Consider the following 16,699-nt stretch of genomic DNA (forward strand, 5'->3'; position numbering starts at 1 on the left):
TTTTGACTTTTCAGTGAAGTGATATGTCTTTGGTGTGATTTTGGGAGTTCAAAAGAGGAAGTGGCAGAGGATGAATAAGGTACAATGAATTTTTTCAATTGTCAACAACTTTTGGTTATGTGAAAAAAATAAATTGATAATACGGTGTTTAAAATGTACTTTCATCGTTACCAACCTGGATCATTCATTAGACAAATATTTATTCAATATATAACTTATCACTGGTTACAAATCCAAGCCAGTCTTTTTGCTTTATGATTATTTTACACATCTTACTTACAGTGATGCATTTTATAATTTCAGTCCTTTTCCTGGAGTTTTGCTGGCAGTTTAATCATGATTCACAGCACTGTGCATTCTTTATATCAACAGCGTATAGAACATTGCAGGAATAACAAAAGGGGCATTATCTTTGTACTGGCCAGAAATAGGCTGGGTTTGTCATCTCAGAGGAAAAAAAGATAAATATAAGCTGAAATTTATCGGAGTATGGGTGTGGACGTACATAGAAAGCAAATTTCGGGGTTTTGAGGAATAGAAGTATGCCAACCCAAGCAACTATAACTTTATTTAACAATAGATTTAATTGTATATGGCCTGTCCATGTTCATAGGCTTAAATTCACCGGATTCTCCTTTGCTTTGATTATGTAGGCAGATTAGTTCTGTTTTTCCTTACTTTTTAATTTGATTAATCAGTTATAACTAAATCAGTGATGTCCTTGAGAAAAGGGCGTTTTCATTCATAACATTCAGTAGGCCTCTGAGGACTATTTTCCAAAGCTCTTAACAGTTGAATAAAAAAAATACTGTCTCTCGTTGGAAATGAGATAGGGGTATTGTTAGAATGCTGCAAATGGAACAACTGTTCCTAGTTTCTATGGGACGTTTTTAGCAGAGCCCTCAATAATACCTTCCATTCTTCTTGTGCCTTTTTATATCTTGTCTTACATAACAAAGCACAAAATAATATGTTAATGCTACAGGTTAGTCTAAAACTAGTATTTTTTCCCTTAATGATGGTATTATAAGCCTGCCTCAATAACATCTGGATATTTTCTTGGAGAGGTGAATCATTTATCTTCTCAGGGTATAAAACACAAATCAAGATATATCTGCTCTCTGGGTTTAAAAAAAACAACACTCCTTTCCTCCACAGCAGAGAAAGAAACAAAGCGTATGGAAACTACTTTTTTTTTTTTCTTTTGTAAATATAAAGCAGTCTTTCCATACTTAACAACATTAAAGGCTGTGGATGCGTGACACTACATATGTTTAGTTAAATGTGGTGTAGAAATGGTCTGGAGGTTCTACTTGTAGAAAATGATTTTCACGTCATGTCTGTGACACCTGTTAACTTTCCACACGTGTGCAACTAAGAAACCTTTAGAGCTGAGAGCCCTGAGCCTTTCACGACTCTGCCGTTCATTCAGTTTAAACACAATTGGAGGGTGAGGTATGCACATTTAAAATTTTATTCTTTATTAGGCACAACTGGGGTTTAAACTTCTGGAAGGAAGATTGAGCTATGCCATACCTTATTGCTTGTTACAAAAAACAAACTTCTGGTTGTGTAAAGTTTTGATTAACTGAATATCTCAACTGAAGACACAGTTAATCAAGCTGAACAATTTTTCTGCCAGCTTTTACCTTTAGAAGTTATAAACCGTAAATGTCAAACTCCCAATCAGTGTGAAAGCAGCTTGGTAACGATTCCACCCATTCTCTTAGTGCATCATCTCCGTGCTAATGAGACTTCACGTTTGCAGTGTTGATCTTGGTACCTGCAGGTCTGTTGCCATTAGTGTGGGTTTCAGTTGTATTTACTGTATGTGCTCCTCATGTCAGGAACAGTCACTCACTGTTTTATATGAGGATTTTTAATACTTGTTAAACACTTGTTGGAACAGACTGGACATGGGTATTTCTATTGCATTTGAATTTTAGAGCCGATGTGAATTTACTTTTGCCTACCTTTGAGCATTTTGTTTCCCTTTTAAACAATTTTATCCTACCATGCTGTTGCTGGTGGTGTCTGTTTTTCTTTCTTATTTTTGAACATTAAACTGATAATAATTTCATCTGCCTTTTTATTGAGTTTTGCATCAAAATTAAAAGGCAGTTTCTCAACTGTGGTACATGGATAGTGTAACTTCAGTAAATTTAAGTAGTTATCTTAAGTAAAAGTAAAAATTATTATTAGTTAATTGAGCTCTTCTGTCCTTTCAGTTTTATGAATGATACCAGCACAGTTCTGTAATTTATTTTAAGGCAAACTGATAGTAAATATCAGCAAAATAAAAGAGGAAAAGTTAGAGATAAATAACAAGTTATTTACAACCATGAAATGAAAAGTTGTAAAACTGAGTGAACTTAGAAATGTATATAGAAGAATATTTATTGCTGAACTTTTTGTTATTACCCACAGTCTCTTTTTCCTTCCTTGGATGAACCAAGCCAGCCTTAAGATGGCATCTGATTGATGTTTGGTTCATCCGACTAGGAGGTTATTAGAATTGATTGATTAATTGGATGCTGTCATTATCTTTATTTCATTTGACCTTTCCAAGTAGCGTATTTTTGGCTTCGGTACCATAAATAAAAGTGAGAGGAAACACTTTTCCAAAACAAGCTAATTAATACATGTTTATCGCTTGCTTTCATCCTCTAGTAACATTGGTAAACACGTACGTGTTTGTTTTTCATTAACTTATGAAGTTCTGATCAGCTTCTTCAAATTTGCATGATTCTGACATGTTTTTTTTTATCTCCTACTCTTGTTACTTGGAATGATTAAGATCTTATTTTGGCAACTTGGGTGATATAATTGATGAAGATGTTACTTTTAATTTTTTGAGCTGTTAGAAACTTCCTTAAATAACCTAATAACTAGTATGTTAATACTACTGAAGGAAATTAAAGAATTGGGAAGTATATTTTTACCCATGGGTATTTAGAAAATACATTGTAGGTAAATTGGGGATAACCAGTATTGTAAAGGGAAGAATACAAGTTATTTCTCGATTTGTCAAAACAACAACAAAAGCAGAATTCCCATACCTGGGTGAGTAAGAGAACATTTTCCAACTTCAGAAATTCCTGTATTTTTCCTTATTTTCTTTCTCAGGGAGATGGGATCTTTCTGAACAGATTTTATAAGGCTGAACGAACCACTGTTCCTTTGAGCTTTTGGAGATCTGCAACTATAGTTGCAGATACAGTGAGAGGACTTCTCACGAGTTTTGAATTCATTTGTGCAGCATCGACAGCGATCATAAGAAGGAACCAGGCTTAAAGTGGACACTTTGGTGTCAGAATGGTGTGTTTTCCCTTCAGTTTTCTCTGTATCCACCTTCTTTGCTACCTACATTTGAAAGAGTAGGAAACTAACAAAATGGCTTCCTTGATGCTAAAGCTGTTTGCTGATTGATTCTGACTTAAAATTCTTGCAACTTGTTTTTCTCTTTTCTCTGACAAAGCCCCACCTCTGCTTCCTTTGCTCAGCTGCTTTTGTGCTAAACAGCCCCAACCTTGCATTACCCTCCCCACTCCCTGTACATTCCTTACCTAGAATAGCTCATCCTTTCACCCAGAAGCTCTGTTCTAGAAAGGTGGTCGTGGGCTGACAGCCTCAGAAGAAAGAACAGACCCCCTGGGGTTTCTCCACGACACCAGGTAGATCAAGATTAAGAACACCGCACCCCAGAAATCACTCTGATTGTCGCGTCCTTTCTGCTCCATCTGGTTTTCCTATGAAACCTCAGGACACCAGCCCCACGATGGATCGCAGTCCCTAAGGCATCAAGCTGCTGTGCCTCCCCTTTGCCTGGTAGAGCAACAAAACCGTCCCTTCCTAATTCTCCCAGAACTCTGCCTCTGAGTCTCAATTTGGCCATCGGGGTACAGAGGCTGGTTTTTCAGCAACAATTTCTGGTGACCACGGCAGGACACCTCTCCTATTCTTTCCTACAGTTGGACACCTCAGCTCATTTGGACTTTTTCGGCAACACAGTCAGTATATAAAGCAGAGCTTTTAAACTGTGTATTACCTCCTCTCCATCCACTTCCCAACTTTGTCTTACAACTGTTGGAGAACAGCAGTAGACGATTTTATTTAGGCAGTATGGATTTTTTCATGGGGGGACTACATTTAATAAAATTGTTTTAGCTGTTAACGTTCAATTTTGGATTAAGATTTGTTTTCAGATTGCTAACTGATGGCAGCTCTATTATTCCTGGCCTGAAATACGCTCTCCGCTGGGTGTAACATACACATCTCTTACTCAGCACATCGGAAACCACCTCATCTTTCCCTTAAAAGCAGGTCTTCTGGGACTTACATCCTTTGTAATTCATTAAGGCTCACTCTTTGAAGCCATCTTTAACCCTCCACTCTTCTTTATTTCAGCCTTACAGAGATGTATCAACTATTGTCAGTTTTTTTTTCCTTTATGATTTTCCGTATTCTTATCCATTCCTCTTTCCCACCAGCTAATTTCTTCTAGGCTCTAACCATGCCCTTGTCCGCTGGAGTTGTTCTCACCATTACCTGCCCTGCTCCATAGGTCCTCTGGGTACCAACTTTAGATTCATTGAGGTAGGTTCTTAGTCTCCCTGTTCAGAAGCTTTGAAGGTGTCACAAGTTCTGATTCCTTAGGCTTTTTAGGCTTTTACGTTTAAAATTTCTTCACCATCCTGGCTTACGTGTGTCATCTTCTCCAGTAGACTCCTAACTCCTGAGGGTGAACTCTTCGGCTCCTACCTCCCAGGTCAGTGCTTAGTTGAGCACGCTGCTTTGTGTCCAGGAGAATCTCTGTTACTTGCCTCTCTGCCCGCATGCTGGCCTGCCTTCCTCGCAGCCTGCCAGTCTGCGCCAGTTTGTCTACCATTATTTCATGCCCCGAATTTCCCATTTGAGGTAAATTAGTCTGATGTCTGCTAGCTACATCACTGACCACCCCCCTCCCCTTTTTTGGTAGGCACATAAACCTAGTCAGTTTTTACTCTTTTTTCTAGATGTTCAAGATAGCCACAACCAGTTTTTTCACAGAACAGTATTTGTTGCCTTCTTGAGCCCCTGATAACATAAGCGCTTTCCATATTTTATGCCAAGGAAAATTATTCTTATAGAGCACACAGTATTTCACAGTTTAAAAAGTAGAAAGCAGATGAACTCTTCATTCTGTGTATCTTTGTATTTCTGGTTACCTTCCATGCAGTGAAAGTGGTACGTTAATGTTACAGGTGATGGTAAAGGTGTCACAGAACCATTGCTTTTTGCATTTAAACAAACTTATTCCAAATACTATTTGGACAGTTCAGATACGTTGCTGCCAGGTGGCCATGGGGTTTTCGTGTCTCTGTAATATGAACAGTGTCTTTTCTAATCTAGTTGAACTCCTGTAGTAGAAAAACCAGGTTTTTCACATGTTAATATCCAGCAACTTAATAAAAATTATGCTTAGCATTAAATAGTGAATTCAGAGCTGATCTTTTCAGGAGATATTTAACAAATAGGATAAAACATTTTGTGTTCAAGGACCCTAACCAAGAAAGTGAAAAGTCAACCCACAGAATGGGAGGAAATATGTGCCAGTTTTATATCTGATAAGAGATGTGTATATAGAATATATAAAGAACTCTTACAACTCAATAAGATCAAAATTAAAAAATGTGCAAAGGATCTGAATAGACACTTCTCCAAGGAAGATATACAAATGGCCAATATGCACCTGAAAAGATGCTCTGCAAATGCTCAGGGAAATGCAAATCAAAACACATCGAGGTACCACTTTATATCCACCAAAATGGAATGAAAAAGTTGAAGTGTTAGTGAGAATGTGGGGGAATCAGAACTCTCACGTGCTGTTAGTGGGAATGCCATATGGTGCAGTGGCGTCAGAAGATGTTGTGTCTCTTCATTAAAAAGAGTTCATTTGACACAACATTTCAGTGCTGAGGTACATTCCCAAAAGAAATGACAACGTGTGTCCACATAAATCTTGAATATGAATGTTCATAGCACCATTATACATGACAGCCAAAATGTGGAAACAGTGGTCCTGAAGACCATTAACAGATGAATGGATAAAGAAAGTGTGTTATGTCCATATGATACAGAATTGTTCAGGCCTTAAAAAGGAGTAAAATACTGATACATCCCACAACCTGGATGAGCCTTGAAGACATTAATCTAAATGAGAGAATCCAGACACAAAAGACCACATGTTATGCGCTGCCATTCATAGACAATGTCTAGGTCAGGTACGTCTGCAGAAACAGAAAATGTATTACCAGGTGATTAGGGGGAGTTACTAAAAGGGGTGGGGTTTCTTTTTAGAGGATCGATTGTGGTGATGATGGTTGTACAACTCTGAATATTTTAAAACCGTTGAGTTCTTTAAACATGTTGATTTTATGGTTTGGGAATATAAGTCTCAATGAGCTGTTACAAAAATAATAGACATTAAGGTTTATGTTGTATCTTCTAATCTTTATTATCCTAATAATTCTTAATACATGTCTTGACTGGGATGTTCATTTTTCATATGATCTTTAATTTTTACCCAAATCTGTCTGACACGCTGTCCTTAATTCTACGTATATTCATGTAGTTTGGGCCAGTGGTTGTCAAGCTAAGCATGTGTCGGAATGACGTGGAGGGCCCCAAACTCAGCTTTTTGGATTCAGTAGGTCTGGGGCAGGTTCAAAAATTTGCCTTTTTAACAAGAATACCTCCTGTTTGGTTTAAGAACTAGTGTTTTAGGTCTTACCTTTTTTTTTTTTTTTTTAAAGCACATTTATTAGCTTCTGAGCTAATGGCCTTGGTAGATTCTTCTCTTAGCTCTGCGTGATCTCTCATTCTCGTCTTATGCAGCATCCCTCTCTTACCAGTGCGAGCGTAGCTTTTTAGTATATTTGGTTTCCTTTTATGAACCCGTCTCTCCCCTTTTCTGCATAATGGGCTTGAAGTTTGAGTGAAAAACTGTTTTTACTACTGAACTTTTTTATCTTGATTTTCTTCAACAGTTGTAGTAACTATTTTCTTTGCACATCTGCCTTGGAAAGTAGAAACTTTGCTAATGCTGCACAAAATATTTTGCACAAAAAAAAATGAAGCTGATTTCTTTATAAAGTGATACACTTAAGAAGCCAAACACAAATGTCAGTTATGATTTTTTGGTGAACCTCACTGTTCTTAGTACTTATTTTAATTCCCAGATCAAAGAGTGACTTTAATTTGTTTAATTAGAAATATTTTTTTACTAGGTAAGCTTTACATGGAAGAGTGTAACAGGCATTCATTATTAGCATTAAATTCTTAATGAAAGAAGCTGCTTTCAGAGGAAATTAATTTTCTTGATTTAAAACAAGCAAACAAAACATTTTCTGAAAGGGAACTATCCTTAGGGTTCTATCACCAGAAAGTCCTTAAGCCTCTTGTTCAATGTTGGGAATTAGTGATGGTTCAAAATGCTTATTAAACTCATAAATGAAATGGGGACCTGGCAGATTGCTGGGATTACGGAGTCTGCGAGACGAGACCCTTCCCTAGAAGGGATCTGCAGTCTGTCGATCTGTTGGTGAGGGTTTACAAAGCGTCTGAGGTTCACCCGTACTGTGTGCAATGCTTGGAGGGGATCTGACACATACAGGGAAGGCCTCACCCTTGAGAGTTTTTATCCTGTGTTGAGATGAGGCTCTGCACAAGAATTACCCACAGTCTGCACATCGTGTGTCGTCTGGGGGTGACAGTGCATGCTGTTGGAATTCAAAAAGGGACCTAGGGGATCGAGCTGGAGATGGGTCTGAATGCACACCTACCAGGAGTTCACTGAAAACTGCTGCAGGCAAAAATGCCCTCTCTGATAATAAATTGCAAGGAGATCAAAAGTGATCTTTCTAAAAGGAAAGTGAAACCGCTAGGATGTAGAATTCTTTATTTTATCGGCTGGTATGGAAGGGAGCCGCTGTTGTCCATCAGACTGAGGAATCCTGATGCACGCGGCCAGCTGAGTGCCCCTCTTGGGCCTACTGCATTTTATACTGGGCTTTACCTGGCCCCACGGAGTTTACGGGGAGCCTTCGGGAAGAGCAGAAAAACCTACAAACCAAAAAACAGGCAGCTGTTTAGAATGTTTTACAATGTTGGAATAAGTAATGCACCAGGATTAAGAATTCTACTTGATGAACAAAGGTAGGAATATAATGAAAAAATATATTTATAGTGAAAAATATAGTAATTTAGAGACTCTGAGAAGCTACTTAATACCTTGGTCTCATCTGCCACAACTGAGTGTTAGGACAGTCTCAGGTTATAATGACGTTGGAAAACTCTTGTTTGTAACATCTGTTCTGAGGCAAAGGATCGAATTGTCTTCCTTTATATAATAGTAATAGTAACATGACTGGTATGAGGAATGCTCTGTGCCATAGGTGGGCTTATTTGCTTAAAGCTCTTTGAATTTAACATCACAATTCCCTTTGCATTATAGGTGTTCAAGTATATTGAATTGCAGTTAAATTTTTGTAGTTATTTTATTTCAGTGAAATTAATTTGGGCCTTTTGGCTTTATGAGAGCGTGCTTGCTTGATTTAGCTAGATGTTTTAAGTGGAGCCAATATGTTCGCTAAAATAAATGACTCAAGAATTTATAAATATGATGGATACATACATAATATGTTTGTATTCTTTTACCTTATTCCAAAAATGATCTAATAAGGAAACTTGATCAACTTAAATTTAACTAACTTTCCGGCACTACTGATGAAAGTTGTATAAAACGTTTTCCTTACTCATAATGACTGGATTCTTATATCACACGTGGAGATATTTCCAGAAGAATAAAAGACTTACATGTAAAAAATGCAATAAAAATCTTTGAAGATAATCAGTTGGGGTATATGTGAATATAGGATTAAGGAAAGTCCATTTCAACTAGGTTTGGAAACGAGAGGTTTAAAAAGTAGGCATATATATGATTATATAAAAGAATAGAAAATCTTCTGTAGCAGAAAATATTATAAACTGTTAAAAATGGGTTTGGAATAAGAAGTATAAACAGATGATAGAGAAAAGGTTTTACCTGTAATATAAGTGTATAATTACGTAAAAGCCAAATTAACTAAAAAAAAAATTACTAAGGATAAAAATAGGCATTTTCGAAAAGAACTAATTCAAATAAACCCCAAACATATGACAAGATGCTCCAGTTGATGGTAGTGGGGAAAAGCGTGTTAACATAATGAGAGCCCATTTACACCTATTAGAGTGACAGAAATTAGAGTAACAGCTGTTGCTGTTGGAGACAGAGAAAGTGGGATAACCTGATATTGTTCGCAGAGATGGGAACTATTACTTTATCTTTGGAACATAATCTGGCAACCTCTATTAACATTAAAAAAAAAAAAGTCTTTTTCATTCTGCAGTTCCAACTACTGTGACTTTCTGTTCTGTGGAGATGTGAACTATATATGTGAAACACATGTGAAAGGTCTGTGTATGTACATATACACACAGACACATACATAGCATTCCTAATAGAGGCAGAACACTGGAGAACAGAGTCCACGCCTGTCCGCAGTTGAATAGTATCTTATGTTATGGGACACCCATGTTGTAGACCATCATGCCATTTTTAGAAAAAAGAATTAGAGCTGTGCTCATTGCCTGGGAATTTCTGTGAAGTATTATTGAGGGAGAAAAAAAAAAAAAAAGCAAGATGCAGAAAAGTTCCAATTACTTATCCTGTTTTTGTAAAGCAGACTTTACAAATGTCCATTTATGCATATTTTAGTGTGTATGTGTAAAAATTGATGTCAGTGATGTCTGTATATAAACATGGAGAGGCGTACTAGTCCTAGTGTGTTTCTTGGACAGCAGTCAGGGGAAGGGGATCTGGTGGTATATATGAGCATAGAGAAAAGACAAGGAGATGACAAGGAAAAAAGTATAAAAATAGCATAAATGCATTTATGATATAAACAAATTTATATGCGTAAGTTTGAGACATTTATATAAACTGTATATATGTATTTAAAAATGAAATTTTAAAAAGTTGAGAACAGTATGAAAAAGAGTGGATATGTGTGCAAAGAAATAGAACATAGACATTTCCTTTGGCTGGAATAACTTATGGGCAGAACCGTGATGATTTGTTGAGGAATACCTATTTGACAACTATATAAAAAGCTCTTCTCTAGTATTTTTTTCCTTAAGATTAGTAAACCCTTTTATACTGCAACTTTGTATTTTCAGTTGATTTAGGAAAAAATAACACATTCAAACATGGTTAGTATATAAATTATACAATGATTTTTCAATAAAAAATAGGTAGTAATAATACCTGTGTGTGATACAGATTGCGTTCTGGATGTAATAACACTATGTGAGGTGAGGGAGGTCACAGAAGACTTCTGGGAGGAAGCAGAGGATGTCTTCTTGGCAGAAAGGTAGCAAGAAGGAAAATACAGAAGTGAGATGGAGTGTGGATTTCCATGTTAAGTGCAGTGGTGCAAAAGAATCAACTAAGAAGTAGATTATAAATGAAAATTAATGGCTGAGTTTTATTGACTCTAAGACTTCATTGGTTGTAAGATGCATTATTATTTTATGTACCGCTAAGAAAGACACGCTTATTACACTATTCACTGCACAAGCATTTCTGTCTCATGGTTTCTTTGGGTCAAGAATTTGAGTCATTTAGCACAGATGGTTCTGGCTTAGGGTGTCTCGTGAGATTGTCCTGAAGATATTGACCAGGTCTCTAGTCATCTAAAGGCTTTTCTGGGGCTGGAGAACCCACTTTCAAGATGGACCACTCAGATTGCCGTTAGGAGAAGCCTTCATGCTTCGTGGAGACGCTCGAGTGTCTTAGCAGCATGGCAGTTCGCTTTCCCCAGAGTGGTGATGCCTGGGAGCAAGTCAGGAGGGTTCTGTGATGTCTTTTATGACCTGATTTCTGAGGTCACATGCCATTGTTTCTATAATGGTCCTTAGAAGTGAGTTGCTGGATCAAGCCCACTTTCCTGGGGAGGGCAGTCAGACTTCACTTTTTGAAGCATCAGGGAATTTGTGGGTGTAACTGAATCCACAACATCTGGAAAGGGAACTACAAGTGAAAAAAAATGGTTATGGTTATTTTGTAGAATTTAACATTTGTCTTCTGAATCACTTTGCAGAAGAGATGTTCATGTTTTTTTGACAAATACTGTCCTCTGTGCTATTAAGATCACTGCTGATGAAGCATTTTTTAAAAGAGCGACACACTGTTTACTCCTAGATTTTTTTTTAAGCTGCTGTCATCAAAAATGCAAGCTTTAATGCTAGTGTTTTCTTGATCTTACCAGAATGTGTCAACGAAAAGTATTGCGTGACCATCAGGGTTCTTTTTCCTTTTTCCAGTGTTTTTCAAGTGGCTTATTGATTGAACTGTGGAAAAATTCTTGTGGTCCAGATATGTCACCTGGGGTGACAGACCAAGTCTGTGCTCGCATGGACAGTGTCACAGTTGTCGCCAGGCCCAGGATTGATTTTCTTGATTTTCAAACATACCTTAATTTCAGAATGTTGAAATATTGAAAAAGGGTGCTTGTTTTTACTGAATGATGTGGGTAGCTGTTCCTTTTGTTGGCTCAGCCCTCCTCCCTTTTTGCTCCAGTTCTTTTTATTTTGTTTATTTATATTTGTCAACCAACCTCACTTCTTTTAAGGAACTGCTCCTCCCTCATGTTAACCATTTAGTTCTAGGGGAAGCTGCCAGGCGTCAGCCCCCAGCCATTGGCTGTAGTGGTGGATCCCCCAAGGTGTGTCCAGGTGAATGAGTCCACTGGCTACTGTGGTTGGGTCAAGGATGGACACGTAACTCAGTTTGTCAGTATTTTTCACAGTGTGTTTTTAAATTGGAGCTAGCCAGGCCAGCTGCCTCTCCGCCATTGTCCCCAGTTAGGAAAGATAAGAGAGGTTTCAGTTTTCCTTGCAACCTTAAGTTCCGTCTTGGGATTTCAGGAGACAGGACCTGCGGTTGAAAGCCAGGAAGCTAATAAGGGTTTTTGCAACTAAATCCTCTTGTTTTGCTTAAGGTAGTTTAAGCTGGGATTGTTTTGACCCATTAAAGATTTGTGAAATGTAATTTTGTGATCTATCTTTAGTGTTCTGCCTTTACAGTAAAACATACAAATCACATCACTGGTAAACACTGTAGTGATTTTTTTGTCTTGTGACTTTGTGACCAATCCTGTTTTTCTCATTAGCTTTTGAGTTCTGTAATTGAAGATGTTTTTACTACTGAAGGTTTTTAAGAATGTTACCCTTATAGCTGGGAAAGAAATAACCTTTTTATCATTAATTAAATGTCCATATCCACCAGTGTTTAGACTCAGGTTTTTTTTTTGTTTGTTTTTGTTTGGTTTTTTTTTTTTGGTGGAGGGGCAGGGAGGGGGAGGAGTTAATTAGGTTTATTTATTTATTTTTAGAGGAGGTTCTGGGAATTGAACCCAGGACCTCATGTATGCTAAGCATGTGCTCTACCACTTGAGCTATACCCTCCCCCACTAGATCCAGTTTTTGATGTATGGCTAATAAGAGAAGTAGATAAGCATACAATTGTTAGATATCAGAACTTTGTTTTCAAGAAAATAGTTGAGGGGGCAGGGTGTAGCGTAGTGGTAGAGCACATGCTTAGCATGTATGAGGTCCTGGGTTCAATCCCCAGTACCTCCATTAAAATAAAAAAATAAATAAAAACTTAATCTCCCCCCTCCATTCCCACCAAAAAGAAATAGTCAAGACTTTAAGGATTGCTTACTGGTTTGTCATGTGGTTCACATTTGATTTTTACCAAACTTATTGTCTGAGCAGAGTTATCATAATAAGGGAAAACTGAAGTTGTAGCAATCACAGAATTTAGAAGCACTGAACTCTCCAGTTTACACCCAGGACCTTTGTGATGCCAGGCTTCAAGCTACTACTGATGATTGCTCAGGAGAGACAATAGTCCTGTTAGGTATGAATTTTACTAGTGGCATTTATATACTGTTTATGCAGAATTTACCTAACGCTAATAACTAGGCATTACTAAGAAACTGCCTTTTATTTCTGTCCTCTGTGATTTCTTTCATCAGCGTTTTGTAATTTTTACCATACAGGCCCTTCGTGTGTATTTTTCAGTTTGTACTTAAGTATTTTGATCTCTTTGACATGATTATAAGTGATCCTGTGTTTTCAGTTTTGGTTTCCACATGTTCATTGTCGGCATATAGAAGCGTGATTGATTTTTGTGTAGGGATAAAAGACATCCTAATTTGAAAAGTGACACACTGTGTTCCCATAGGAAATAATGAACCACACAGAAGAACTCTTCTTATTTAGGCAACATTTTCAAAAACTTCTGATAATTTCTTGAGTTTTTTTTATAGTGGTCAGCCACATCATAGAACTCATTCTAAGTATAACTTTATTTTTAGAGAAAGAAAGAAAATATTTATCCAGAGAAAGTAATTTTCTAAGGAAATGAGTGATCCATGGTACATGATTTTGGGATACATTTATGGCTTAATATATGCAGAGACAACAATTTGAGTTGAATCTTTCTGTTTGCTACTTTAGACTAAATTGGTTCTGAGGATGTGCTTATTAGTTCTGAAAAATTAGCTTGATCGTCCTTGCCTCTGAAAATCACTCCTTCTAAGTAGACATTTCCATTAAATACAATGATTTGGACATCTAGCATGACATTTGAAATGAATTTACACACATTGATTTGCTCAGTCATCTATTTAAAAATATATATTAGCTAAATCCCGTAGTCAGCACACGAAGATTCATATCTGAAGTCGTGCAGTGGATTTATGTGTTATTTCCTCAGTAACGTAAGGCTTGCGGGTAACTTTGTTCTTCCCCGATAAGGCCGGCCTTTATTAGTTAATGTTGACTCTGCTGCCTTCACAGGATATTCACTACCTCTCTTTATTGGTTGCAGAGTTAGGACCACCATAAATAAAGCAAGCATGAAGAGAAGGAAGAGACGGGACAGACAATTTATTTTCATGCCTTTTTGGTTACCATCTAAATCACAATTGTCAGAGGAAAGTGAAGTTTAATGGTCATCCTTAACAAGTTTAGGGAAAAGAATATACGTTTTTACTCTTAACATGTTGTGTTTTATGGATATATCACATTTGGTTCAGAATAATGATGATTCCGTAATGACATTTTATTATTCAAGCTTGATGAATCGGTTTGGGAAGGGTTGTTTATTTTGTCCTTCCATTTCACTCTAACTAAAAGTTTGATGAGAGTGAGAGACACTGACTGATGCTATACAGAGAGTGTGTTTAATGTTTTTTAATGAAGTGCTTGAGTTAAAGTAGAACTATCTCTAGCCCAGTTCGGGCCCTGCCAGTACGAAGGCTTGTTACTTCGTGTGCTTGGTGGTTGGGGCTCCATCCAGCTTCCTTTCAGATGCATGTTTGGAGGATTAGAATGCAAGTAAGTAGGATTATATGGATATACATGCATCCAGTAATCTCTTAGAGTGCTTTACTTTTGTTACACCTTCACGATCCTTTTGTTCAAGTGAAATTAGACGTGAGAAATCTTCTGGGAGTTCCCAGGACAGGAAGTAGACAAGAGCAGAGGTTCTTTGGTTGAAGTGGCCCTGGGGCTCCCTGCATGGCATCCAGGCGTCCCCACTGCCCAGCTGCCTCCGCATCTCCTATTGATCTGTCACAGTGTAGGCAAACGCCAGGGATTCCTGCTAACCCCTCCTTCCCTATTCCTTAGGCTTATTTTTTCTACTCATGGTGGGTAGGTGGATAACTACCTTTTGATTATGAAGAAATTTGAAAATGGTTGAATGATGTATTTTAACTAGTTTGGGTGGAATAAATCCATGGCTGCCTTATAATGTGTAATTCATGATCTGATGTCACCGTAGGCAACACCACTGTGTGGACAGGAAAGTAATTTTTAAAGAAGTGGAAGTGTTCACATAGAACCATTGGAAATGGAATCAGTTGAATATAAATATACAAAACTCCGTTGTGCTTATTACCATTTCGGTGTGTGTTCACCAGTTTCCTTCTGTTGCCTGAGTAAGGACAGAGTGAAAAAGAGAAAGATGTTCAAAATGAATCGTTCTATAGAGACACTGTCACATACTTTGGACCTTCAGTTATGTGAGGTTTGAACCAATGTTCCTCAGTTAAAGCTTCTCAATGATTATTTTGTAGATACTATTAAGGTTTTGATCACTTGCCCTCTGACAGCTGGAATAAAATATTTGGCAGTTAGAATGGCATGTTGTGGGGCTTGTCTTTTGGCCATGATAGGACATAATGAAACAGGCTTGATTTCTTCCAGACCGAGGGGACAATCTATGGGTAGTTTGGACAACTGGCCTGTGGATCTGCATGTTAATAGTGAATGTTCTTAATGTATGATTTTCAGTCATTTGAACAAAAATTTTATTCTGGGATCACAAAACTTCATTACAGTCCTTTTAGGTGTTATAGCAAAGAAGCATTAGTCACCATTGCCCTGCTCTAAGTGGGATTTCTAGACGCAGTACTGGTGGGTAGCTTGGTATAAAATTTGAGTTGATGACTGAAAAAATATGTAATTATTTTAAAAGCAGCAAAAAAAAAAGTTAAAAAGAATTTAATGATAGTGGGAATTCTTATAATGAAATCTTTCAGGTATTCAGAGGATAGCACAGCATCCCCACTGAAAATCTAAGGAGTGAGCGAACGAGCGTGTGTATGTTCCTCCGAGTTGTCTACAGTTGAGTCCCTGTATTTTCTTACTTTATAAATAGAAACAATAAAGGCTACCTTATTGGATTACCGTGAGGATAAAATGAGATAATATCCAAACCTGGAAGGTTGTAATTACTTGATAAATGGAAGCCATTATTAGAATTGTTATTCTTAAGAGCAGTGTACTGTTTCTACTCTTTTAGCATCTTCAGAGTTTCATGAATGTAGTATATCTATGATCCGAGTAATGAGATTCACCACGGCTTATCCTCTTTCTGTCTAAAGCGTATAATTAGGTTATTTCCTAACTGGATTTCAGTATTCCATTTGTTTTTTTCTTAAGAAAAAAAACAACAAAAAAAGAAAAACAAAAAACCCTGCAAATGAAAAAAGGCAACTTACCAGCTCCAATATTTTTATTAAGATTGCAGATGCAATTTAAGAATTTGGACAAAGAAAAAGAAAAGGGCACCAAGAGGAAATGATAATGTAATAAAAATGTCTGTAATCGTATCACCCAAAATATCCCATTAACACCTTGAAGTATTTCTTCCTAATTGTGTGTGTGTGTGTGTGTGTGTGTATATTATATTTACTAAAATAGAATTCATGCCGCAGACAGTTTAGTTCTCTTTAAAATAGTTTGTGATTATTTTTTCAGGTCACAGCACGCTATTTGAAAATTAGTTGTATTACTGTTGTATTGTAATTAGTTTAACCAGACCTTTGTTGCTCTGTTCTGCAGTATGAGCAGAAAGTAGTGGTTTTTCTGCACCCCAACGTTCATAGCAGCACTATTAGCCAAGACATGGAAACAGCCTAAATGTCCATCAGCAGATGAGTGGATAAAGATGTGGTATATTTATACTATGGAATACTATTCAGCCATAAAAACCAACAACATAACGCTGTCTGCAGCAACATTGGATGTTCCTGGAGAATGT

General features: G+C 37.2%; 1 protein-coding gene across 11 annotated transcripts in view; it reads left to right on the plus strand.

Moving 5' to 3' along the window:
* Positions 1-16,699, plus strand: part of TPK1 (thiamin pyrophosphokinase 1) — a 337,072-nt gene that overhangs the window by 68,985 nt on the left and 251,388 nt on the right. The window contains exon 1 of one of the 11 annotated variants that reach the window (XM_031455547.1): positions 8,172-8,196. The exons of the other annotated variants lie outside the window; for them this stretch is intronic. Coding sequence (XP_031311407.1) covers positions 8,187-8,196 — 10 coding nt within the window. The 5' untranslated portion in view covers positions 8,172-8,186. Of the gene's footprint in view, positions 1-8,171; positions 8,197-16,699 lie in introns of those variants that run through there. 11 annotated transcript variants of the gene reach the window in all.

Source organism: Camelus dromedarius, chromosome 7, assembly GCF_036321535.1.
Source record: "Camelus dromedarius isolate mCamDro1 chromosome 7, mCamDro1.pat, whole genome shotgun sequence".
In the NCBI taxonomy this organism is placed as follows: Eukaryota; Metazoa; Chordata; class Mammalia; order Artiodactyla; family Camelidae; genus Camelus; species Camelus dromedarius.